The sequence below is a fragment of the Tursiops truncatus genome, chromosome 15 (assembly GCF_011762595.2).
Source record: "Tursiops truncatus isolate mTurTru1 chromosome 15, mTurTru1.mat.Y, whole genome shotgun sequence".
Lineage (NCBI taxonomy): Eukaryota > Metazoa > Chordata > Mammalia > Artiodactyla > Delphinidae > Tursiops > Tursiops truncatus.
This window is the reverse complement of record NC_047048.1, coordinates 40,942,266-40,968,920: the sequence shown is the minus strand read 5'-3', so window position 1 is coordinate 40,968,920 and position 26,655 is coordinate 40,942,266. Positions and strand designations below refer to the sequence as shown.

The 26,655-nt window shown below is 51.3% G+C and overlaps 1 protein-coding gene across 6 annotated transcripts in view; it reads left to right on the top strand.

Moving 5' to 3' along the window:
- The window catches only part of RALGAPA2 (Ral GTPase activating protein catalytic subunit alpha 2), a 281,557-nt gene extending 268,733 nt beyond the window's left edge, over positions 1 to 12,824 (top strand). For 4 of the 6 annotated variants that reach the window (XR_012326196.1, XM_019927549.3, XM_073792626.1 and 1 more), the window contains 2 exons: positions 6,640 to 6,673; positions 9,634 to 12,824. Coding sequence is in view for 3 of the 6 variants with exons in the window: in XM_019927549.3 (XP_019783108.1) it covers positions 6,640 to 6,647 (8 nt within the window). In the remaining 3 variants the exon portion in view is untranslated. The remainder of the gene's footprint in view (positions 1 to 6,639; positions 6,674 to 9,633) is intronic. The other 2 variants (XR_002174846.3, XR_012326195.1) reach the window with 2 other exon arrangements.
- Positions 12,825 to 26,655: the final 13,831 nt, after the last annotated feature.

The window sequence follows — 26,655 nt, the reverse complement described above, 5'->3', positions numbered from 1 at the left end:
GGCTGATTCGTGTGGTCACCTGGGGGTGAGGGAAGCCGCCGGGTCTTCAGGACCCTCTGGCAAGGTTCTGCCCCGCAGCCCCGATCCTGGGCGGGACCATGAAACACACGGCCTTGCGTGGCTGCAGAAGTGCGCCCGGGCAGACGCTGCAGCTGGCGTGTTCCCAGCCCTGCAACCCTGCTCCCTAGCTGCGTCCCCAAGGCTGGGATCAGCCCGGTGCCGCGTAACACCAGGGCCCTCCGTGACATCGGGCGTGACATGCGGCTCTCTGAGGCCGGGCGCTCCTGACCAGGGGTGTCTGCTGACCCAGGAGCATCAGGGACGAGGGTCCCGGAGGATAGAGGTCACCACTGAAGAAAGGAAGCAGCCAGAAATAAGGGTTCTCAGGCCACTAGGCTGACTCTACTCTCTATCCCATTACCCAGAGTTGGTGACTTGCTAGAGGCCATATTTAGATACTCGGGTCCAGCTTGGGTCCCGGGACCCGCACACCTTTGATGCAGCTTCAGTAGATGGGGCGACAGTTCCGCTTGATCGTCACACAAACCCCACGGGGCCGGGGCCTCCACACACATTCCATAAAGATTGGGGATAGTGAGGGGTGCTAAGGAGGAAAAGCACGAAGGAGGGCCAGGAGTGCTACGGACACATAAAACAGGGGTGGGGTGCACTTGAAATGGGGTGGCAGCGGCGGCCTCCCCGAGACGGTGACGTTTGCGGGAAGCCTTGAGGGAGACAAGGGAGAGGGAGCCATTTGGAATTTGGGGGAAGCAGTCCGGGCAGAGGGAACAGCACGAGCAAAGGCCCTGAGGCCCATGTGAGGAGCAGCGAGGAGCCCAGCGAGGTGGGGACAGAAGAGCAGGAGATGGTCAGGGTGGCCCTCGACCCAGGCACAGACCTCAGCTGTCACTCTGGTGAGACTGGCAGCTCCCTGGGGGTGTGAGGCAGTGGGTGACATGTTGTGATTCTTGTTTGAAAAGATCACTCTGGCTTCTGCGGGGCGTATTCCTCAGGAGGGGTGGGCGGAAGGCCAGCCAGGTAAAATGCACGCCCATCACCTGGCATGCGGCAGGCACATGGTTCATGTGTGACTAAGGAGTGAACGTGGGTGGTGCAAAAGCTGTTCTCCCCAGACCTTCACTGTGGGCCCACAAGAGAGACCCCCAGAGAAGCCCCCTCAGCCCGGTGCCACGGAACGCAGCCCTAACCCAGCCAGCACAGGTGGAGGGAGCACAGTAACACCCCTCCTTCAGGGGAACTGGGCAGGATTCTGACCTGTGCTCACCCCTTTAAGACCCCCAGACTCACACCAGAACCCACGAGCTTGCGTGAAGGACCACGGTGGGTACCTCTCCATCGTCTGGAGAGACTTAACATGACTCCCAGTTACCCAGAAGGGCTGGGACATGGGGTGAGCTTCCCTGGCATTTCTGATACAAATTGTCTCTAGAACAATCCATGGACAGTAATTCTTTACATCCCCGTGGGGATTTGCAGCTTCCTGTCCATGCTTCCCACCGTCTGCCCTCAGCAGAGTAAGAGTGAGCCCTTCGGCAGTTTGGAGCTGTTCTCAGACTTGGGTGTTTTTTGTTGTGTCAAGGCCAGGGTCACGGCTTAAGTTTCTCCCAAACGAGACTCATCACCCACCCCGAAAGGACCCCTGCTTGTGGGGAGCACGCTCACAGAAGTGAAAAGCAGGGTGCAGGGAGGAGGCCTGCCTTAGAGGCAAAGGCAAAATGTTCCTCCCCACAGGCAGAAAGGACGATCTCGGAGCCTTTATGGTCTGTACAGGGTGTAAGGTGGCAAATGCACCCCCTCTTCGGCACGGATAACTGAGAAATCCAACTGAAAGCTAACCAAAGTATTTCCTACGTTAGAAGTGGGCAGCGCAGGAAGACTTCACATGTAGAAAACAGCTGTGGGCTAAAGCAGCTTCCTTCACATCTGAAGACCAAAGGACAGCTTTTATCCGTAGGACCCAGACAGCCCACTGCACCCTTACTGCTTCCTCAGAGCAATACGGAGAACTCACCGTCCTCCCGCGTGTCACCACAGACGTAACTTCTGTGTTTCCTGGAGCTGCTTATTACTGGGAAATTTAAAAAACAATGCCCAGCAGCACACAGAATGCCAGTGTAATCCCGCCTCACCGCCCAAGGCCACGCCTCTCACTGTTGTGGCCTCTCCCATTGCGGAGCACAGGCTCCGGACGCGCAGGCTCAGCGGCCATGGCTCACGGGCCCAGCCGCTCCGCGGCATGTGGGATCCTCCCGGACCGGGGCATGAACCCGTGTCCCCTGCATCGGCAGGCGGACTCTCAACCACTGCACCACCAGAGAAGCCCTCACTCCTGAGTTTTTATAAAACAGACGAAGTTAGAATAAAGCTGGGAGACAACCTTGCAGGGAGAGCAGTGTGTCACCCGAGGGGTAGCGCCGTTTGCTCTGCTTTGAGGATGGTTCGCGGCGTGCGGCGTGGCTCGGGAGGACCCTGGCTGGGGCTCCAGCTGAACCCCACAGCTGCCCCCGGCCCCCTGCCTCCCTGGGTCCCATGGGGGATTTCTCCCTGCAACTTGGAGCCACTTCTGTCGTTTCCCTCTTGGAAAGGCTCTGGCAGTAGTGGTGCCCAGGCCAACTTCTATTCTTTCTTGTCACTTTTGAAAAACAACGCGATTGAAATATAATGTGCATCCCATACAATTCATCCATTTAAAGTATGCTACTCAGTGCTTTTAGTATATTCACAAAGTTGTGCAAGCATCACCACAATCTAATTTTAGAACCTTTTTATCCCTCCTGAAAAACAAAAACATAAACCCACTAGTAGTCAGTCCCCATTCCCCCCACCCCCAGCCCTAAGCAACCACTAGTCCACTTTCTGTCTGTCTGGATCTGCCTATTGTGGGCGTTGCGTGTACATGGAATCAGACAATACGTGGTCTTTACTGACTGGCGTCTTTCACTTAGCACGTTCTCAAGGGTCGTCCGCGTTGTAGCCTGTATCGGTATTTTACATGTTTTTGTTGCCAGATAATATTCCATTCCGACCACACTTCGGTTCCATTCATCATGTGGGGGACATTTGGGCTATTTCCACTTTTTAGCTATTGTGGTATTGCTGCTATCAACATTTCTGTACTGTTTTTCCATCTTGAGATGTGAAGAATTCAGTCTGGTAAAATGAGCAATCTCTCCATGGCCGGGATAGACGGAGATCTCCGTGTTCACGCTCCGTGAGCTAGCTGGAGGGTCTGGAAGCATCTTTCTCCACGAGGGCCTAACAAGATATTAATTTTCAGTGTTTAGTTAAATACAGTCATAGATGCATAAATGGACATTATAGTCATGGAAGGGGGAGAGAAAAATGCCAGACAGCGTTTTCAAGAACGTTCCACCCGCCGGCCGGGCCCCCGCACAGGTGGGCGGGCACAGTGCACGCACTTTCTCTGCCCGTCTGTCTCTCGGCCCAGCTGCCCTAGCTTTCTGCTTCAGAACCCAAGTTGATGGGCCAGACCAACGACCAAAAAAGAAGCCAAGCCCAGAGCCAGGTCCGGGGCCAGGACACAGCCCCTTCTGCTGGGTTGGAAATTCTGGAAGCCATCCTTGGGCCATTTGGCCATGGTAATCAGGCTGGCTAGTGCCCACTGGCCTTGGGTTGCCAGTGCTGCGTTGAGTGTGTAGGCTTACCCCGTTCCTGGTCCTCAGAGCCATTCTAAGGGGTCTGAGTAGCCCAGACAGCTCTCTGATCTCCCGCTCAGTCCGCCTTCCTGCTGGGAGGGTATTTAGCGCTCACCTAAAGCTGGAACCCCAGCCCACTGTTTCTCTCCCTCACCATGGCAGCTCTCAAAACCGTTCCCTTCGCTAATTATCCTGAACCAGCTCATCATTTCCCACACTGATGGCTCAGTACAAGGACCCAGGGAGAGCAGCCACTTTTCTTCTCTGACCCTGCCCAGCGTTATCCCGGGGGACAGTCCTGGACGGCAGCCTTGCCTCAGAGATAAGACGCCTGGTGCAAATCCTTGCTCTTTTGCTCTCCGGTGAGTACAGCCAGAGAAAACAGGCCACAGAAAGGCCCACCGGTTTTCGGAAAGCCTCCGACAGAGCTGCATAGAACACAGCAAATCTCCAACCAAGACGGTGGTTTCCTGTGTCTCTTGAAACCCTTGTGGATATCCAGGTGTCAGAGGAGCCTCACGAGGCCCAAGAAGTAGGACATCTTTCTCTAAAAGCAACTTCTGGAGTCTCCAGACGCCCGCTCTGTGTCTGAGCCGCTGAGTGACCGCAGTTGGCCCGTTGGCATCCAAGTTACTCCTGAAAGGGTCTCCCCAGGGGCGTCTCGCTCAGCTGCTCTCAGATGTGAGTGGGGCCGACTCCTGATTCCCAGCACCACTCACGTGTAAGAAATCTCTGAATTTAAGATACGTATTAACCCGTACAATCAGTGTTTCTCCACCTTTTATTCTTCCTGCCGTACCAGGGAGGCTTCTAAGACATTTTTATTTCCTAATTTGTCTCCTCCCCTGAAACACCACAGAAATACCGTCTACCTGTATATTCTCTGTACTTCTATCTGCGCTTTATACAAATAAAGAGTAAGATATTTTTGCCCCCCGGTGGCATGCCGTTAACTTTGCCACCAAAGCTTTCAAAGGCAGGAGTTTCATCTGCTCTGTTCACCGCTGTCACCTGGAGCCTAGAACAGTACCTGGCACATACCAGGGCACCCGGTTGATGAAATAATTAGGGTTGGCGTCTCCCATGCCCCTGGGCATCACGCAGCTCCAAGCACTGTGGTCTCTTCTGGTGTCTCCACCGCTGCCCAGGGTGGTGGGTACCTCTTGCTGACCCCCAAGGAGGCGTCAGGAAGCTGACAGCCTGCTCCTCTGTGCCACGCACAGGGGCCCCGCCCTTTGGTAGCACTGTCTGTTTGTCAAGGGCAAGTGACATTTGAGCCCCATGGAATAATTACGGCAGCCCCCAACTGCCTCTGTGTTTGCATCTCCTTAACTCGCCCATGGATTGGCAGTTCCTGAGACATTCTGTCTGGTCCAGCACAGCACACCGGGCTGCATCTGGGGACACACCGGGAGAGGGGCAGGCTGTCCTCATCAGCAATTACAAACAAGCCCTCCATTGTCAGACGCACCATCTGTTTGCTTGCTTCCACCAATCGGCTGCCTGTACGCCCAGCATCACCAGGGCCGAGGGGCTGCAGGGGAGGGGGATCGAGAAGCCCCTTCGTGGGGAGAGGGTCAGCAGCACGGGGCCCTGGGAAGCCCAGCCCCTCCACTGGAGGAAGACCCACCTAGAGATGTCCCACGATTGCCGTCTTCCAGGAGCACATGGTGCATTGGGGGAAGACAGGCAATCTAGATCATCGCATTGTCTAAAGGTCCCTCAGAAAACATACCAGTCCAGCACCAGGAAGCAACACTGCCCGAGAACTTCCTGTGCCCCTAGAGCTCGATCACCGTGTAAAGAAGGAGCCGTTACCAGTGGCTAGAAATCAAGTAAGACAGAGAAGCCTAGTCCACATCGCGATCAGTTATTTATCCTGAAGTTTCCAATCCCACATAATTTTGGAGGGTGGGGAGGAGTGAAATTTTCACTGATGGACTGTACAGTACAGCTTCAGAGAAGCCCAGATTTCTTCCGGAGAGCCCCACCTAAGATCTGTCGGTGGTCCCTCCTCCGACGGCATCCGTCTTAGAAACTGGCCCTGGTCACCATGCCTGCCTTGCTGGTGAGGTCAGCAGACAATCCAAGTTTACAACGGCGGCCGGACAGACAGCAGTCCATGTCATTGATAAATGTCCTTTGTCCAGATATGATGGTGGTTCTAGTGACACTGAATCGAGGAGCATTGTGGCGGTTAGGGTGAGGAGCTGTCACCTGACGCGGAAAGAGACTGCGTTTGCTAAGGAAACCCACGTGGGAAATAGGATGGCCGTGGTGAGGGGGGAGTTGGGGGAGTTAAGAAAAACTATCACGAAAGAGCTCAGAGCCTCTCTGGGGTCTGGCAGGACTGCTGGGGTCCTGCTACTCTGTGTGCGAGGGTCCGATGTCGTCTCTGTGGGGTCCCTTTCACAGCCACACTCTGCACAGCACACTGCGTGCTTCCCCCCTGGGGACTGTCACATTGCAGGTGCCACCCGTACTGAACTGACACACTGCGTACCACTCAAAACCTGTAAAATGAAACTTGGAGACATGTAAACTCGTACACTTGGAGGGTGTCAGTTATTTTTTCAAGGCATCCATAGAATTCCAATTGCTGGTCTTGAAAACTCTTCTCTTTGACTGTATCTTAGACCAAATATTTAGGAAACATCAGGCAGCAGGGACAGGATACCAAGGTCAGTGCCACCCAGTGTCTGCGGGGCTCCCAAGAGCATCTCTCACACATCCTGGGAGAGCTAACGTTACCTTCGTTTCACACCTATCTGGGTGACACCAGCTAGAATTCTGTCCTGCCGAGGGACTTGTAGGGGAATTTCCAATTCGTAATGATCTCTGAAACTGCAAGAACACTCAGGCCGCCCAGGAATAACCGTATTTTTAGCACTGTGCTCATATCAAGTTGGGCTGTGCGTGTGCCAGGCTTGCATTCACTTCATTTTATGTTCTTTCCCTTCAGATACGTAAAGGCCTCGGCGCGGTATTTGTACAAGGTAAGACTGACACTTCAGCGGATTGGCCAACCACCCTGCTTATTCACTAACCCATCTCCCTCCGTGGCTGACTCAATGCCGAGATGCCCACAGTTCCTACCTCCTGCTCTCCTCCACAGGGGCTCTGCCCTGCGTGTCTGCGCTGCCTGCCCACCCGGGAAACCCAGGCTGGCCTTTCTTCGGCCCCTGTACTCCGGGTGGAATCCCACACCAACACCTGCCATCCCAGAAAATGTCTTTGTCACCCGCCCTTTTGTGTGCGGGGCCTCGGGGAGCCAGTGGACCCAGGGCCGCCCCCTTTTTTGTCGCCGAGCCAGGAGGAGCAGGGTCTTGAGATGGGCTGATAAGACACAGCACGTGCGGGCTGGCCTTTGACCGTTGGCCTTAATGGGGCCTCCGAGGCCTGGGCTGGGGAGGGTAGGTCGTCCCGGGTCTGCTGAATGGAACAGCTGGGAAAGGAAGAGCAGACAAAAGCTGGGGGAATCTCAGAGGGTGGAGAACCCCGGGATTGCTGTGGTTTAGGACCCAGAGGGCAGACCAGCCACGGCAGGTGTGACCTCCGTGCGCCTCCCCTTTCTGCCCCGGTCTGGAGTCCAGGCCCTTCCTGTGCGCCCCAATGGATGGCAGACACCCCGCAGCAGTGCTGCAGAAAAGCCTCTTGGGGTGGCCTGGGCTGTACCCACTCATGGGCTCATAGGTGGAAGGGAGAGCAGATGATGAGGAAGATGATGGGGCAGGTCAGGGAGCGAGGTGTCATTTATCAACCGCGTCACCCACAGTGGGGCCGCAGCACAGACACCGTCACTGCCTGAGTAGATGTGGAGGGGAAGTTAGGGTCTAGAGTTCTTGGTTTAGCCGAAGCACTGCCCACCTCCCGCGGGCAGGGCCACTGCCACAAGGAGCTGACCCTCCAACCCAGCTGCCCTTTCTTAGCCCCTCAGCCACGGAATTGCCCCAACCCCGGGCTCACCGGGGCCAGCCCCCAGGGCGGCATGAGCCACAAAGCCCAGGTGCCCATGTCGGCCGGGCAAAGCAGCTGTACAGTCCCCTCCAGCAGTGGGGATGCGTGCAAAAGCCTTTATTTGCTGGGACCCCGCATCCACACGTGTCCTCCTGCCCCTCCACAAAGGTGGCCAAGTGGGGCTCCAGTGTCCTTTGAACAGACCCCCAGCTTCCAGCTCGAGGAAAGGCCGGGCGGGGGCAGCGGCTGTCAGCAGCCAGGAGTGGAATCGCCCCTTTGCGGCCGGCCTGCTCGGTCCGCAGCTGCCGCCTCCCCATCAATCACGGGGTACAGTGGGCACAACGGGAGCCAGGGAACGGGCCAACAGAAAGGTGGGGACTGGAGGAATGCCGGGGGCGTGCAGGGCAGGCTTCTGCCCGGGCGTGACCTTCCTGGGGCACCCGGTGGTGGGTCCACTGCCCTCAGATGCAGGAAAGCCGCTTTGCTGCAAGAGCTTCGCAGCTCGTCAAAGTTGGCATCACCCTGCCCACCCGCCACGCTGCAGTGCAGGACCGAGAGGGGCCCCCTCCTGCCTCCCTGGTAGGGGTGGAGGGTTAAATGTTTCCCTTCTGGCCCAGAAGTACTCTCACTTAATATCAGGTCTTTGAACATCACTTTATCTCTTTCATTTACTTGCTTTTTTTTTGGGAAGGGGGGTCCCTCTCCCAACCTATCTGATTCCAAAGTGGGTGGGGTGGTGCCTAGTTAATAACGTGAAGTCTTACACAATTCGAAGTGAAGGTATTCAAACTAGAATCGTACCTGGGATTCAGTCAGGGCTGTTCGCCCTGCGGCCCGCTCCCCTGGACTACATGCTGATGTGATGCCCACCTCTGGCTCCAGGGCGATGGGCCGATGTAACCAACACTGCCTCCACCTCTGATGGCAGTACAGCTCTGCTGCTTTTAGCGAAAGCAGCCTGTTTTCAAAGACAAAAACAGCAGGAGAGAGACCCACAACTCTTCTCTCTGCCGCGACCTTCCTGGGACCAGAGGGAAGAGACAGAAGCCCGGGCTGGGGGACCTTAAAGCTGAATTTCGGAACAGCACCGGGGAAGGTGGTCTCCTTGGCTCCAGGCGTGTTTGCAGGTATTGATTCCAGAGGCACTCCCTGGAAACAATGAGGTCAGATCCGAAAATGACAGAAGATGCTGTGAATAAGGTCACTGCGTACATTAATTTCAAAGGCCAGTAATGATGGAAATGGCAGTAGCCAAAGCCCCAGAAGTGAAGGATGTCGGGAGGTGGTTAGAAAGCCTGCTTTTGAGGAAGCTGGGGTGCAGCCCAGCAGCGTTTAAAAATAGGTTATTAGGAGGGTGACGAAACGGTCCTCCCTCGAAGCACTGCCCAGGGGACCTGCCTCAGCAACCACGGCCCGGTGTTGCAGCAGCGGGCGCCTGGGTTCCTCCGAGCAGCCCTGGGGACTGGGGGCGCGGCGGGCACGCAGCCTTCAGCTTCATTCCTTTTTCCCTCTGGAGCTAAACAGCTGTAGGCACTTCTGGATGCATTCAATTAGTCCTGACCTCCTGTCTCAGACCCCTTGGGGAATAATCGAGTTTTAACTCCTGGTGTAAAGTACCAGCATGTAGATCTGTGTAAATAATAACACCGACCGGTCCACGAGCTACCCCTGAAGTTTTTCTTGCTCTTTCATTGACTCTGGGCCGTGCTGCTCCTTTGGCTTCCCCCGTTCCCCGCACTGTCATCAGTGCCTTTTCTCTTCATTCTTTATTGCAGATTGGACGGTAAGGCCCAGTGAATTTCAAAAAGATTCATAGCTCCCTTTATGCTGCAGGAAAGTCCAGAGCAAAGGCTGGGAAGAAAGACCTTGGTCTGTGGGTTCATTCAGCAAACACTCCTGCACGCACAGCTCCGGGCGGGGGTCCAGCCCTCTTCCAGGGGCCGTGGCATGTCCTCCCTCCAACCTGTGCCCACGTGGGCCTCCCTCTGCTTCCTTGCAGGGCCCTGGCCGCCAGGCTGAGCCTCCTGCACGGCGCCTCTCGGGGAGTGTGAGACGGCTGAGAGTCCCCCACTTCCCCACCCGAATCCCCAAACCCAGACTCCGGGAACATCGCTGCCCTGCTGGTGCCCTCAGCCGGTCTCCCCGTTCACCGTCTTCTGAAGTTGAAGAGGAATCCCACCGAAATGCTGTGGATCGGACTTTCAAACTAGGCGGTGGCATCTCAGGAACCCTGGGCTTCGAAGGAAGAAAAGAAAAAGTCGCCAACAACCGGAGACTCGCCCACTGTCACGCGGCGCCGGTGGGGCTGCCCTAGCAGAGGAAAAAGGAGAAGGTTCCGGGCTTTCCGGGAGGGCGGGGGGCAGCTGACTCTGCCCGCCGGTCGTTTATAAACCCATCATGTCTCACCGAGGGGCCGGTTGTTGGAGGAATGTTCCCTGCCTTGATTTTGCTCATTCTTCTTCTGTTAGGATTTATGGTTAGTCCAGAATTTCATCATCATGGAAATTGGCTTTCCCTAGAGTCTCGAGCCCGGGAGAAGTTTTACCTCCGTTGCTGTGTGTATCCCACCTGGTTCCTGATGCCCGCTAACTGGGGAGCGGTTTCCTGCCCCTGGCCCTGCTGGAGGCCCTCCAGGTGATGATGGTGAAGCTTCTATCACAGAGCGCTCAGGTGATTCTAGAAACACAGGGTCCTGTCCCCGCAAAGCTCCCTTCCAGGCACCTCCGAAGGCTTTGCCCTGTGGTGCCCTGCCGCTGGGGCCTCACACACGTTTCCTGACACACAGAGCTTTAGGGTGACAGATCCCGAGTGGAGGGTGTGTGATCCCTACTTTGTACCCATTTGCCTCCCCAAGGAAGGCCTGTTGCATCTTTTTAAAAAAAAGAAAGAAAGCAAGCAAGCCCCACCTTCCGTCTGTGCTTGCCGGGCGCTCTTGCTGGGGTCGGTGTGTTGGGTGCAGGCCCTCTGCTTGTCATCTAGGCCCTTGGGCCATCTGCGGAGTAAGCCCAGGGCTCAACAGGGGAGCCGCCAGCTAAGGGCTTGGAAAGGTCTCCGTGCAGGTGCTTCCCCACCTCTCCACTCTTGCCCTCACCTGTGCACACCCCCAGCCTACCTTGGCCACCTTCCCGCTGAGCCCACTCTCCCGCAGAGCTGCCGTTTCCCCTGACCACCCAGGTCCAGGTGGCTGGGCTGGTACCCGACGTTGGCAGGAGAGGTGGGCAGACCCGGGAGCCAGCCTTGGTGTGGGGACAGTGGAGAAAGGCTTTCCTGGAAGGAGGGGACTTCTAATTCTCGAGGGAGCGTGTTCTTCTGTTTTACAGAGGATTGCAGGTAGGACTTGAGGCCAGGCCCACAGAAAGGGGGAGCTCGAGCACCGCTGGGACCCGAGAGAACCAGGTTCATTCCAAACAGAGGCCGTGCTCTGGGCCGGCCTGTAAACGGGGCCGATCTGTTGCTTTATTGGGGCCTTAGTGGCAACATAAAGGGTGACTGGAAGTGACAGCCTTTTCTGCTGTGTTAGCAGCTGTCACGATTCTTATCTTCCTGGGCACCCCCTCCCCGACCTTAAGTGATGTGGGCTGTCTGCTTGGTGTGCTTTGGCCCACGTGGCTCTGGACTCAGCACGCTCGCCACTGCTCCGTGGTACCTCATTCCTGCGGGAAGGGCATCACATGCGCCTGGGCTCCCGAGTGCCACGGAAGCTCTAGCTTCTGGGAGAACGTGTCACCTTCAGGCTCTAGAATACCCCTGTTGCAGAATTCTTGGATTTAGTCAGTGTCAGGATTCAGAATCGTATTGAACCCCCCCGGACTCTTGCACCGTGATTCCACTTCATCTCCAGGAACCAGTCCTGACCTGGAGTGGGCAATCCGGTTGTAGGTAGCAAATAGGTAGACCTTCCTATAATCCCTCATGATCTTTGGCAGCCCCGTGGCCCTAGAGGACAGCCGGAAGTTCTATGGCTCTTAGCAGTAACAGCTTTTGTTTGGAGATTTGGAACCAGGAGACAGGAACCCTAGCGACCAGTTTTGCTTGCACTCACACGCACTTGAATCGTTCATGTTATTTGGGGTGGAAAATTGAAATGATCAAGTTTTTTTTTTTTTTTCACTTAGAAAAGCAAATATCGAGCTTCTGTAATAAATGCCTTTCAGCAAAATTGCCGAGGATCACTCATCCGGTGGGGACCCCACCGGAGTCACAGTGCTGACTCGTCACTTCAGTAGGTCAGCCATCTGTAAACAGAAGTGGCCCTAAGCGGCCCAAAATAGATAAGACTTGCTGGCTTCCAGGCAGGGCCAGGCCAGTCCCCTCACTTCTCTGCACGCTGATTTCCATCTGAAGCAAAGATGTTGTTCTATAGTCTCACTGAGTAGGTTTTTGTCCTTAAAAAAATAGTAATTCCACAAAATGAGGACATTTGAAGTGGTAAAACCTTAAGTAGACAGCAGTGGGGACGTGTAGCTCGGGTAAGCGACTGTCACAGCGTCTTCCTGCGGTTAAGGCTGCAGTTCCCGACGGCCGCTGGGAAGGAGGGGGTTTCAGCCTGACTCTATGAGCGAGGCCGGCTTGTGGGACCTTAGCCTTACCAACAAGATCCTGTGGCTCGGCAGACAATGCAAATCACGTCTTCCCGACCTTCCTCAGGTGTGACCACCCGTGCTTCATTCACTGTCATATCTGTATCATCTGGAGGTCTGAAGGACGCTTTCATGTTTACTGTGATGTCGTAGATGTAACTGTGCTACCTTCATAGCTACTGAAGGGGAATGTCCACATCCGAAGGGAAATTCAGCAGGAAACAACCATGTTTTAGTTGCACTCAGTACCTATGTATGACATACACATTAAGTGAATGTTTTCTTGTGTTTTCAGGTCTACAATATTTAGTACATGTAAATGAGGATGAAATTTGATAAACCTGGTAAATTAAGTTATAGGGTGTCATGTGATTTCTATCTTGCTGTCTCTTATTATTTAATTTTCCTGATGCTCCACACCTGGGCATATACCTCCATCGGTGTAGACTTTGCCTGTAACCCACTTGGCAGGCACGGTGCCCCGTGGCGAGGGGTGACCCTCGCCCAGAGAAGCACACGGCCCACCGATGGCCACTACCTGACTCTCCAGTTTGCCCTCTGTCTTTAATTCTGATTTACTGTGACGACTTAATAAAGTAGAAACACAGTACTCACGTGCCACGTTTCTCTTATTTTCATTATCGTTTGTAGGAAAATAAAGTTTATCCTGGCATCTAACAAAAGATGGTTTACATTTTTGTCAGACGAAGTTGTTCAAAAGCATTTTTTTGAACCAAAGCCTTAATATGTATCCAGAATCGTAGCCAGTATGGATACAGGGAGGTTTGCCAATGTATTCATGTAAAAATTGACCTCTCGGTTCATACCCTGGAATGCCAAGACCAAGCATCATTGATCGCCTATATCCAAGTCCCTCCTGTTTTCGTGATTAAATAGCCAGGTGTGTATCAAAGCCCACAGTGAGCCCCAGCCTGGGCTCCCGTCTCTCCAGGGCAGCCTCTGCACCAGCCACCCTTCCAGAGGTCTGGAGTCCCTGACCCTGCTGAGCAAGAGGCCAGCTTTGAGGGTTTGTCTTGTGAAGAAGTGGTAGGAAGGATGTAATAACGCTTCCTGCTGGTGCGCTGAAGCCCGGTTGTGGCCCCAACTCAGGACTCCAGCCACATTCGGACCACCTGGCCAGGTGGCCCCTGCCAGCATCCTGAGCTACTCCCATGCTCTGGACAGCAGGGGACTTCCAGGACATTAGACAGTCAAGCTTTGTAAAACGCATCCATTCGTCCATCTGCAAATATTTGTTGAGTACCTGTTACTTACGAGACATGTAGTGACCTCCACGGGGATCCAGCTGCCTTCCTGGGAGCCGAGTAGAGCCTGAATCCATTTGGCTTTTTTTAGCTTTTGACTGTTAGCGAGAGCTCGCTTGAAGGTATGTTGTGCCTTTAATACTTGGTCCCTCATAAAAGGAAGCAGGATGATTTTATTCGTTACAGAGGCTTTGTAAGATGCTGAGTCCTACCCAACCCCCCCACCTAGATTCCCATCATGAGGTCTCGGTAGAAACCCATCGTCTGTCTTTTTCAAGCCTCCCAAGCATTCTGATCTGCAGAAGGATTGGGGTTGAGGCGCTTGGACCAGCCCCATCGAGATGCATTGGGCAGCTCTCACCTGCAGTCCCTCCCGCATGTGCATCTTGGAGGGGCCGGGAGTGTGAGGCATTGGGGAGACCGAGAGCGGCTGCCTCAGGGCAGCACCCGCTCTCCTCTCTAGATGCAGATGTTTGTTCACTTCTGTACACCTCTGAGGTAGTGCTATGGTCCTGTGTCTGTTTATAAACTAAATCGGGGCCACTTGATTTGTTAAACGGTGTATGTCAAGGGGAACTATTATCGTTCACCTTCTTTCTATAGATGGCAATGGTTTTAATTGCCTTTCATTTTTCAAATCAAAAAGTGGAAGTCATGAATGTGGAGCCCAGTGGACGTGCTCTGATGCACCCGGCTCACCGAGACCCAACTGTCTAGTCGGAAGGGCCATCCCTCCACTCCCACCACCTCCTTCTACAGCTGTTGAAACCCAGGCTCCCTGGAGCCCCGCAGCTGGAAAGTGGGGCTCCAGGCAGGGGCCCCATTTCTTGATGACACTTACCTCAGCAGCAGTCGCTGTTCTTAACCAGTGTACGCGTTCCTTTCGGCTTCGTGAAAATGTAGCTTCGTGTTCCTTTCAGCCACCAGGCACGTTTCCCTGAGGCCAAGTCTGAAGCCACCTGGCAGTCCTCACGCAGACCAGGCCCAACGAAGACCAGGGAACTTGTTTCCTGGGAGACCCTCCCTGTGGGCAGAGAAGAGGACGCTGGGCCTGGCCTTTCTCTGGGGCCCCAGGAACTGCTGGATGGTACCTCTCTGGAAAGATGAATTTGCTCACATCTTCAGATCTGAACAGTGGGCTTCTGGTGAAGAACCGGCGCGAGAGCAGGCTTCCCAAGCTTGGTGGCGGTGATGCCTGGGCAGGCCTGCCACCCTCTGGAAGGACCCTCTGCTCTCTGCACACACATATCCTCAGAGTCATTGAGCACTTGGGGAAGTTTGGCCAAAATTTTCTGTTCATTGTCTCCTGAAAAAAAGTTCTAGGTTCAGGAGTTCAAGGGAAAGGAGGGAAAGACACATCAATGGCCTCACATGCCCTTAGGGTGGCCCTCGAGTGCAGTGGAAAGAAGCCTGCTCCCAAGACCTACATCAGAGGTTCTTTGTACTCAGCTCCAGCCACACCTCCTGCCCCAGATAACAAAGCATGGCCAGCTGACACCCCAGGGCGTCAGGGGCATCTATAATCATAGGAATACTCTCTTCCCCAAATCAAATGCTCTCCAACTCGCCCTCCACTACAATCCAACAGCAGCAACAAAAGCATCTGAAATGACATCATCTGAAGTGATACTTTCTGAGCAATATTAAAGAATTTTCTGGAATTGGAGATTACATCCTTTTTGTCGTGAACATTTTAATTGAAAAATACTTCTGCTACCTAAGTCTCCACTAGCCTATGTTAAATTGGATGAGATGAAAGGGGTGAGAATTTATAACCAGCTGTCATGGTAAGAAATATTTGTCTGGAAGATTCTGCCTCTTACAGAACAAGGGAGAAATTAGGAATTCTCCCTGGCGGTCCAGTGGTTAGGACTCTGTGCTTTCACTGCCGAGGGCGCAGGTTCGATCCCTGGTCGGGGAACTAAGATCCCACAAGCTGCATGTTGCGGCCAAAAAAGAAAAGAAAAATTCGGAATTCTCAGCAGCCTCCCTTCTGGACCGTGTCAGATATAAAAACACTGACTAGATTCTTTTTTAAAACATTCAAACCAAAATATTCCCAGCACAAATATCAGATGACATTGTCTATGTGATCAAAATTCTATTTTTAACATTATTTTAGGAAATAAAGAAAAAAATGAATAAATTCTGTCTGGGACAAGAATACAGTTCCCTGTGTGTCCCGGTGTAATTTTCAATCTTCCACTTACATGTCCCACCTCACCCTCTAGCAAGACACGTGTTAGGTTTGATGGAGAATCTTTTCTATAAAGAGGTCACGCTCACCAGCTTCCACCTTGAAGCGGGGTCCTGGGGGCCTGAAAATTGGAGTGTGGCTCTTGGGCGGGTGTGAAGTGGGCAGGGGCTTGCTATTAGAGCTCCTGAAAGGATCTTTCTGGCTTCGGAATAGAGGCTGGCAAAGAAAAGCTTTTTTCCATGAATACTCGGGGACTGCCCTCTGCTGCTCCGATGGCAGAGGTGAGCACTTGTGATCAATATTCCCTCAGAAAAGGCCGCTGGGCTAAGTGCAGGCAGAGGGGCTCCCAGCAGGCCTCCCTCCCTCCCAGCAGGCAGAGCACCCGCAGCAAAGCCCTCCCCCTGCCACGCGCCCCCAACACCTGGAACCAGCGAGGGTGGCACGTGAATGGCATCACCTCCCCCTCCCTTTAAAAACTGTCACCTCGTCTTGTCCTCCATGTTGATGGCTGATTACGGGCCACTGGAAACAGCTACGTCCATCCCCTTCCTCCAGAGAAGTTGTGGCATCTTCATTTTAGGCACCGGGAAAAGGAAGGCCTGCCGCTGTTTCCCCTGAAAGAGAGGGCAGTGCCGGGAAGAAAATGCAAAACCGTGGCTTCTCTTAATCAAGGAAGATTGATTACTGATCAGCATTGAGATTTTAATGAAATAGCCAAAGTACAGATTTGTACTTTACACCGTGGGTTCTATATTTTTATCCTTCTAAAACTAAACATCTGCCCGCCGCCCGTCAAACCCCGGATCAGTAAACAGATTCTCTGCAGATTAATGCAAAGACACAGGCTTTCCTTTTTTACCGTAATAGCATTTGACAACACACATCATTCTGTAGCTTTCTCTTTAAGCTTTGCAATATGTCATGGGCACCCCTCCCTTAATTTACCCTTTTAATAGTTGCGGGACTTTCCTGGTGGAGCAGTGGTTAAGAATCTGCCTGCCACTGCAGGGGACACACGTTCGAGCCCTGGTCCGGGAAGATCCCACATGCCACGGAGCAACTCAGCCTGTGCGCCACAACTACTGAGCCTGCACTCTAGAGCCCACAAGCCACAACTACTGGGCCCGTGTGCCACAACTACTGAAGCCCGCGCACCTAGAGCCCATGCTCCGCAACAAGAGAAGCCACCACAATGAGAAGCCCGCGCACCGCAACGAAGAGTAGCCCCCGCTCGCTGCAACTAGAGAAAGCCCGCGCAGCAGTGAAGACCCAATACAGCAAAAATAATAATAATAAATTAATTAAGAACAAATAGTTGCATATTATTCCTTAGTGTAGACACACCTTTCTTTACTCAACCATCTGTGGACATGTGGGTCGTCTCCAATGTTTGTTATAACAAGTGCACCTGTGATCAACACCATCTCACCTTACAGTTAACATATAGCCACTGCTTTTATTTCTGTGAGTTAAATTCCCAAATGTGAAATTACTGAGGCAGAAGGTAGATGTAATTTCTTTGTGAATTTTATAAAATTATTTTATCTTTAGCTTCCTGTTGATTTTTAGTGGAGCTAAATATTTTCTCGCGTTTCTTTACTAACTATAGGTCCATATTTGTGAATTGTGCGTTTACTTCTATTAATCTGTTACAATCTTTTATGTTTTTCTTCTCAGTTTTTATGAGCTTTTATGTAATTAAGTTTGTAGCAAAACATACTTTTTCATATTTAGCTCTTAGTGTTCACTATTTTTTCAAGTAAAAAATGTAAGGTATGCAAAAAATTAAAATTATTAAAGAAAGTAGACGTAATTTTAGCCCTGATAGACTATTTGGTCATTTTAGAATTCTATAACGTCAGCTTTGGGGGTCTATAAAAAAGCGAAGCGGAGACCAGTGTCTTCCCATGTTTGCAGGAGGGAACTCATTAAGTTACCCACCTGCTTAAGAAAAGGAAACGTTGTTTTAAAGGGGGCACCCAGGTAAAAGGCAGGATTTCAGCCACGGTAAAATGAGGCCTTTATTGACTAAAGAAAGTGAGGCCTCCCTTCGGCTTACTGCCCCCCACACGCCCCATGTTTCCTTCCATGATGGCGCGCCAAGGAATTTCCTGACTTGGAAGATGTTTCTGAAAATACTAACATATATGCATCAAAACACACCATGAATTCACCTTTTATTGTAGATGGAGAGGAACACGAGCCTGGGAGTCAGATAGCACTGCCTTCAAATTCCTGCTGCGTGCTCCCTGTGTGACCTCGAGCCCTTGAATCCCAGCCATTCTGACTCTTGTTTCCTCACCTGTGAATTAGGGTAATAATACTGACCGTGGGGGCCAGCCTCAAAGATGGCCCCAGGGACCATCACCGCTAGTGATCACACCCTGTGTGGTCCCTCCCACACTGATTCAGAGTGGACCAGTGGGACCAAGAGAACACAGTACAAATGATGGTGTGAGTCTCCCAAGTTCAGATCATAAAGTATTGCAGCTTCCACCTTGGCCCCTTGGATGGCTTACTCTGGAGAAAGGCACGGTGAGGGGAGGACACTCGGGCAGTGCTGGGGAGACCGGCAACCGTGGAAGGTGGCCATTCTGGAAGTGAACCCTCCAGTCCATCGAGCCCTCACTTGACTACAGCCCCGGGCGACATCTAATGGTAACTTCCTGAGGGACCCCAAGCCAGAACCACCCAGCCGGGCTGCTTCTGAATTCCTGACCCACTGAAACAATGAAATATAATAAATGACTATTGTTGTTCTAAGCCACTAAGTTTTGGGGTGATTTGTTGTTCCACCCTTGTAGTGACTGGGACATTGACCTAGTGGGTGTTTGGAAGATGCTAATGTACAGAAGGCGCGTACATAGGACACATTCTGATGGTGCTTTAAATGGTGCGATGGGTGAGATGATGATAGCCCCATTCCTCTGGACCCTGACCACATCACTACACAGGGAGACTGCAGGACCAGGGAGCCAGAGACCGAGGTTCTGGTCTCCCTGCGTCTCAGACGATGAGCCTTGTGATATAGGGCAAGGCACTCAACATTCACAAGCGCTTTCCTCACGTCCAGATTAGTGAATCTGAATACTTTCCATACAGAGTTGATGTGAAGACCGAATAGAAACAACACATTCAAGCACCTGGAAACCAGACGATGCTCTAAAAATGAAAGGTGTATTCCAGTTACCTGCTGCTACACAACACATCACCTTAAAACTGAGTGACTTAAAACAACACTCACGGGCTTCCCTGGTGGCGCAGTGGTTGAGAGTCCGCCTGCCGATGCAGGGGACACGGGTTCATGCCCCGGTCTGGGAAGATCCCACATGCCGCAGAGCGGCTGGGCCCGTGAGCCATGGCCGCTGAGCCTGCGCGTCCGGAGCCTGTGCTCCACAACGGGAGAGGCCACAACAGTGAGAGGCCCGCGTACCGCAAAAAAAAACAAAACAAAACAACACTCACTTTATTCCTCTCTCATGGTTCTGGGGTGATGGGGCCCAGCTGGGCTGCTCTGCCCTGGGCTCTCTCACACAGGTGTTCCCAGGCGATGGAGGGACCAGAGTCAGGCGCTCACCTCCTCCCTGTGCGTCTGGGGTCGATCCTGGCTGTTGACTGGGATCTCATCTCGCGCCGTCAGCCCAGCACCTGCGTGTGGCCTCTGTGTGCAGCTTGGGCTTCCCCATGGCTTGGAGTCTGTGAGCACCAAGGGCTCCCCAGGGAGAAGCTGCTGCCCTTTCGTATCCTGGTCTCAGAGTCACACAGTGTCATTCCCACTGCATTCGATTCAAGGAAGCAGTCACAAAGGTCTACTCAGCTTCAAGGGAGGGACCCAGACTCACCTCTCAGTGGAAGGTGCATCAAAGAGTTTGCAGAGGGCTTTCCTGGTGGCGCAGTGGTTGAGAGTCCGCCTGCCGATGCAGGGGACACGGGTTCCTGCCCCGGTCCGGGAAGATCCCACAATGCCGCGGAGCGGCTGGGCCCGTGAGCCATGGCCGCTGAGCCTGCGCGTCCGGAGCCTGTGCTCCGCAACGGGAGGGGCGGGGCCACAACAGTGAGAGGCCCGCGTACCGCAAAAAAAAAAAAAAAAAAAAAGAGTTTGCAGAAATATTTTTAAAACCTACATCAGCGGGCATTAACATTCTATACAATTTTAAATCAGTATTCTCTCCCATCCAGCGGTTGGGGCTGATGGAGATCAAAGAACTTCTAATAACAATGATCATGAGCAAGTTCTCACCAGCACTTGACCTGAATAACACAAGCTCCACAGCAGCGTGGGCGGTACTTGGGTGCAGAGGGCCAGCTGAAGGGAATAATCTACTCAGGGCTCTTGACTATCTCGCAGACTGTGCCGGTGGGGCCGCACGATCAGACTTTGGGGCTAAAAGAGCCAGGAACAACACCCAAATCACCCTGCGAGACAAGTCCCACTGCAGCTCGCACCAGGGTGCTGGGCCTTCCCCACAGCCACCTCCGAGAAACAAGGGTCAAAGCAGGGGCCTGCCAGTGAGATCAGAATCCGCCACTTCACGGTGACTCAACTGTGAGTCTCAGATTCGGGGCTGGACTGGCCCCTCTGTCCCCAGCCTGGGCATCGCCCTGGCTTGAGGCTGAGCAGGGATGCCTGGCGCCCTGGGCTCCGGGATTTTTCCTTCTCTCGCTCTTGCCGGTTGCCATGGTTCTGGGCTGGCCTGTTAACTTGCCTGCAGGTGTCAACTAGTAAGTGGTTTCCACAACCAAGTGCTTTTAGAGCCGGAGTGGAGGCGGCTGGGGCGTGCTGGCGCTGGGTGATGTCTTTGCTGCGGTGCGGCTTCAGACTCCATCCTTCACAAGGAGCTCAGGCATTTCACTATCTTACGGTTTGCACCTGGAGCACGTTAAAGCACAGTGAAAATGGTCCAGAATCTGCGAATTTGGTACTGCGATCATGCCAGCGTGGTAGCCTTGGTTACCGTCGTGGAGGGAGGGCTACCTTAACCTGTGTCTCAGGAGTGTCAGTGATTAGAGCTCGCAGGTTGGGCAGTACAGAAATCAGCAATTTCTCCAATGGACAAGATAGGAGGTGACTTGAAAGGATGACATACTCGGCTTCTCTCCCTCTCACCGGGTGGAATTTTCAGGCTATTCTGGAGTCGGATTGCCAAAACACAAATCCGTTGTTTCCACGATTTGGGATTAGAACCATATATGTCCTCATGCTGTCACATCACGCTCCATGCCTAGGTAGCCCCTTGACGAGGAGATGGAGTCAAGACTCTTGCATTTTACTCTCCAGCTGAATTCTCCCACACGGGCACATCTGCCCCCACCTCCCTACCCCCGAGGGTTTATATAAACCAGTGTCCTTGCTCTCGACTAAATTTCCCCACTTCCTGGTCATGTCACCTCTTAGGGCCTTCCGTTTCCCCATCAATACAGCCTCACAGAGTAATTGTGAGAAATCAGCGAGTAATTCATGTCAGTGATAAGGGCTCAATGACTTTTCACTGATAGGATTGTTACAGATCAGTCCATCATTAGTCAGGGTTAGTGGCCTCTGGTTAAGACTTCAAGCCGTCAACTCTTCTCAGGCCAAACTTCCTGTTGGCGGCAACAGCTGGGAACACTCTGTGTGTGACGGAGACCCCCAAACTCCACCAGCGCACATGAAACACCAGCAGGCACACAGGCCCCCGGGGATCCTGTGAAAATGCAGATTCTTCTCATCTGGTAGGTCTGCAGTGCAGTCTGCAATTCTGCATTTCTAACCAACCCCCAGGGATACAGATGCTACAGGTTGGTGGCCCACACTTTAACAAGGCTCTGAAAAATACATGCTAGGAAAGTACAAGTTCTCCACTATTGTTGCCATAATTGACTCACGTGTGAGACTGGGTCAGAAACCTGCCCTAGAAAAAATTTCAAGAAGAGATTGGGAACTTCTTTTTTAAATTTTTTTAAATTGAAGTATAGTTGATTTACAATATTGCGTTCATTACTGCTGTACAGCAAAGTGATTCAGTTATACATATGTATGCATACTTTTAAAATATATTCTTTTCCATTATGGTTTATCATAGGATATTGAATACAGTTCCCTGTGCTATACAGTAGGACCTTGTTGTTTATCCATCTTATATATACTAGTTTTGCATCTGCTCATCCCAAACTCGCACTCCATCCCTGCCTGCCCCCACCCTTCGGCAAACACAAGTCTATTCTCTATGTCTGTGAGTCTGTTTCTGTTTTGTAGATAGGTTCATTTGGGTCAGACTTTAGATTCCACATATAAGTGATATTGTACAGTATTTGTCTTTCTTTTTCTGACTTACTTCGCTTAGTATGATAATCTCCAGGTCCATCCATGTTGCTGCAAATGGCATTAGTTTGTACTTTTTTATGGCTGAGTAATATTCCATTACTGTACAGCTTTTTTTCCGTTCATCTGTTGATGGACATTTAGGTTGTTTTCATGTCTTGGCTATTGTGAATAGTGCTGCTATGAACATAGGGAGTGCATGTATCTTTTTGAATTATAGTTTTGTCCAGATATATGCCCAGGAGAGGGATTGCTGGATCTTATGTTAATTCTATTTTCAGTTTTCTGAGGAACCTCCATACTGTTTCCACAGTGGCTACACCAACTTACGTTCTAGGTTGGAAACTTCAAATCAGAGCTGACTTCTCCCTGCTAGACATTGATCTACATGCCCCCAGTGCTCAAATATTTGCACAATTGAATGAGGTCGGGAGATGTCAGAAAGGTGCTTTTTGCTTTTGAATTCATATTATTTTAAAACTGATCAATGCTGCATTAAAGTTGTCTTCTCTTGAATTCAATTGTTAAGCTAATAGTTACCAAAAGTCCTCGAAAGGTTAGGTAGAACCATGCAAACTTGCTGATATTAAACTTTTCATTTTACCTATAAAAATGGCAATCTCTTACGATTCAGCTGAACAGTTGCGATTTCACTTGGTAAATGCAGCCACCGTTGCGGTGAAGAAAACAACGTTCAAACCAGGAGACGCTGCTTCTTCCATTTAGATTTCTGTGAGCCGCTGCAGCTGACATGACGAACAGCATGAATAACACCATTTGGAAGCAGCCTCCTACCTAGCTAACATTCTCATTTAAATGATCAGGGCTTTGAAAATGGTGCCTGAGAAGGTAACACCTGTGAAAATCCGTAGGACTCAGTTTTGCAATTTTCAGGCGCATGTGTGCTGAGTCCTGGAGTGCGTGGCACTCAACACACAACTGAGAAAAGCACAGGTTTTCCTAAGGACCAAGTTTCCATCTCATCAAGGGCAGGAATGTGGGCGATCTATACAATATTTTCTTTAAATCTGCATGATCTATAAAACCACACGATTTTATTGTCTAGCCCTGAGGCTCGGTAAACTTTTTCTACAAAGGGCCCAATAATAAATATTTTAGGTTTTGTGGGCCATATAATTTCTACGTTCATGACTAACTTCTGCCACTTCGGTATGAAAGTAGCCATAGACAGTAAGTAAGTAAATGCGCGTGGCTATGCTCCAATAAAACTTTATTTACAAAATCAGGCTCAGGGCTAGATCTGGCCATGGGCCTTAGTTTGACAACCTCTGGTTTAGCCTTTTCTGTTACAATGATAGAGATGGTGAAATACTGCAATGGTGGCAATAATTCTGGATTCTCAGTATAAACTTAGAAGATAAAATCACAGTTGCTGGAACAAAGAAGGCCAGAGTGTATAATATGTGGTTAATTATATTTTGGGTTCTCTTTAATATCGATGATCACATTTTGAAAATACAAAGGGGAAAGTTCATGATTTTCTCTGTGGTTAACAGAGCAAAAAGTTTTGGGTATGCAAATCTGAAATCTTAATTATGTAATAAGTGTTTCACTAAAATGATTTAAAATTTTCATGTGAAAACCTTCAAGAAGATATCAAGGATAATAATAGTGTTTAAAGGATCAATAAAGGCCTTCTTTTCAAGAGATGAGTGAAAAAAGAGTATGTTCCTTTGTGGTGTAAAATATCTGATGAGCTCTAAGATGATTCTGTTCAGATTTAGACACCCAGAGAAGGCGATTCGTCCATCTCCTTTTATGCCTGACAGTTCTCAATTGCATCATTTTCATGTACCTTATTCCTGTAGGTTTCTATCACCTAATAATAACCCCTTTGTAGCTGTATTCTGAAATGGTAAAGACTCATCTTACATAATACAGTAGGACAGATCGCGGTAGAAAAGAATGGCCATCCATTGGTGTTACGAGCTTTTCAACCACAATATTGTACACGTGTGTTTCAGCCCAAGTTCCCCAGGCTTTTCTGTCCTTTGTGTTCAGAGGAAATTCTAGCCTAATTTTCTTTCTCCCGTAGAAAGAGCGTCCTGTGAAGCCTTCCGTGCCCTAACGCCTCCTCTGTCTCCTATCAGATCCCACAGACAATAACCTCCTGGCTCACTTGGTCCATCCCGTCACCATCAGGTGTGACCGTCACCTGGCTGTGGTGTTTGAGAAGGGGCGTTGCATCAAGGCTCCTATCCTGAACAACAGACGGAGCAGATGTTGTCTTCAAATACAAGGGCCTTCTTTGATGAGTGAAGGAGGAGAGGGGTGGATTCCGGGGGAAGTTTCTGCCATTACTGTTTCCCCTGGGGCAATGCTCAGTCTACTGGTTTAGGCCAAGTGGAGGGAACAGTGAACACCTGGGTTCTGATGAAAGGGAGGCACTACAGGTGAACCATGAACGCAAGTGGTGTGGACAAGCTTCTTATAGACGTTGGTGAAAATGCACAGCGTGAGTATGACGTGTGAAACACTGGGTCTCCATCATCATGCTCTTGAATGAGCGCTGACTGGTGGTAAACACGTATAGGTGTCATTTCAATATGGAGAATATTCTAAGACCCGTTTATCTCAGGAGTGTGAGCTTGTGCGATGAGCTGAAGAAAAAAACATGGCTATTGATGCTTTGGGTGGAAATTCCACCAGGAAGACCATACAGTCTAGAAATCTTCAAACAAGGCAAATATGAACACGTTTACCCCACAAGCCATCTGCTCACCATATATGCTGCCAGAGGAAGCATGCCTGTCCTCAACGTTCCACTTTCCAGATGCGATAGAAGAAGCCCGCAATAATAAAAAGTGTGTCGCAGACAAATGATGACAGCTGGGGTTTAAGAGATGAAGGGATGTGTATTTGGGTCAGTGAAAATATGGTAACTGACTTCAAATCAGAGGCTCAAAAATGTTCAGTGATTCTAAGAACCCTATCAGGCCTCCATGATGCCCCCAAACCAGCGGGGAGTGGTCAACGTGGGAGCCAAGGTGTTTCTCTCACTCAACCCTGAGAAATCAGTTCCCCTTCACCAGGAAGGTCTGTCTACCTCCCATCAGGCTCGGTCCCTTTCGAGACCCAGTCTGGCTCGTAGCAATTACCCCTGCAGTTCCTCCTAACTGTCCAGAGAAACAGGACGCATTTGTCTTCAGAAAATCCTCTCGAGTGGGAAATTGCCTTGATGACACCAAAACCTGTAGCTGGTTGTTTGCACAAGGCAAGGAGATGCTGATGAATCCACTGGAAATTCTTTAGGTTTCCTTAGCAACCTCAGGAGTTCCCTAGTGCTCCTGGTGAAAAAAGATTTCCCTCTTCCTGGAAATCCTTGGGCAGGTGGGTGCTCTCTTCTCTGGCCCCTTCTTCCTGTGGACTCAAGGTCCCTGGCCTCACCAGGGAGCCTTGGTCGACTGAGGGGCCGGGGGGATGGGAGAAAGTGCCCGGACGAGGAGCAGCCCTTCAGAGGGTGGCCTTCTCATCTGGGTGTCTGGGACCACTTCTTTCTCCTAGGGCCACTTGGTGGGGACATTCTTGTGAGTCCTGTGACCAGGCTTCACATCCGAACTGCTCTCTGGGATGCTGACGGGCCTGATAGAGCCGGTCGCCGTATTACAATGCAGGAGTGATGCATATCCCAGCCTTTCCCCCGTGAGTATGGGCTGTGTGATGCTGCAGTTAGTCATAAAGACACTAAGCTTCACACTAAGATATGTATAACTTGAAGATGATTAGGCTGCTTCTTTCTCCACTCGATGGGATTCTCAGGCTCTTACTTTCGGGTTATGTCGCCAAAACATGATTTGGATGTTTCCAGGATTTAGGATTAGAATCCTAGTTGTCTCTGGACCGCCATATTGTACTCCATGCCTTGGTCCCACCTTGGCGGTCCAATGGAACCAACATCCTTGCTTGGTGCTGTTCAGTTGATCCTCTCACTCTGGCGCGTTTCGCTACCTCGTGGGTCTCTCTCTACAAGTCAGTCCCTTGCTTGATCTTTTCTAAATCCCACAGCATGGGCTTTTAACTGCCAAACACACAGCTTTCTCTAGCCGAGCCACCAAAAGACTGTAACTTAACCTGGTCCTGTAACAGGCTACCTCGGTGGCACACACGCAGTACGTGTGGATGACAATCTGACCTCTTACACTAGGGTCTATTTGCCAGAAAACTTCTCCACAAGACCAAAACGTCCCTTCTGCAAAAAGATAGCAAGTTCTGCTCAAAGCCTGCCTGCCCCAGGCCAGTGGGTTTATAACTAATTCTAAACACCATAGGACACACTCCCCGGATGGAGTTTTTCTCCTACCTGCTCCCTTTGGCGTCCCGACTGCCTCTCCTCTCACAGTCTAGGAAGTCCTCTCCAGTGTCTCACCGTGTCTCCCAGAAGCTCATTCCCTCTGATTTAGAGATGAGGAGACAGGCCTGCAGGAAGTCCTGGAGTTGCCCAAGCTGCTTCTAGACCTTTCCCTTCCACAAGATATCTGGCGGGTGAAGAATTCCTATGATGTCATATAGGACTGTTAAGAGATTCTTCTGCTTCCTTAGTCTTGGAGACGTTGCGGATGGCTGTGGAATGAAGTCCAAGGAGATGGAGGGGTGGCTGATGGAAGGAGACAGCTGCCCCAGGGAGCCTCCTGCAGAGCAATGGTGGCACGTGAGGACC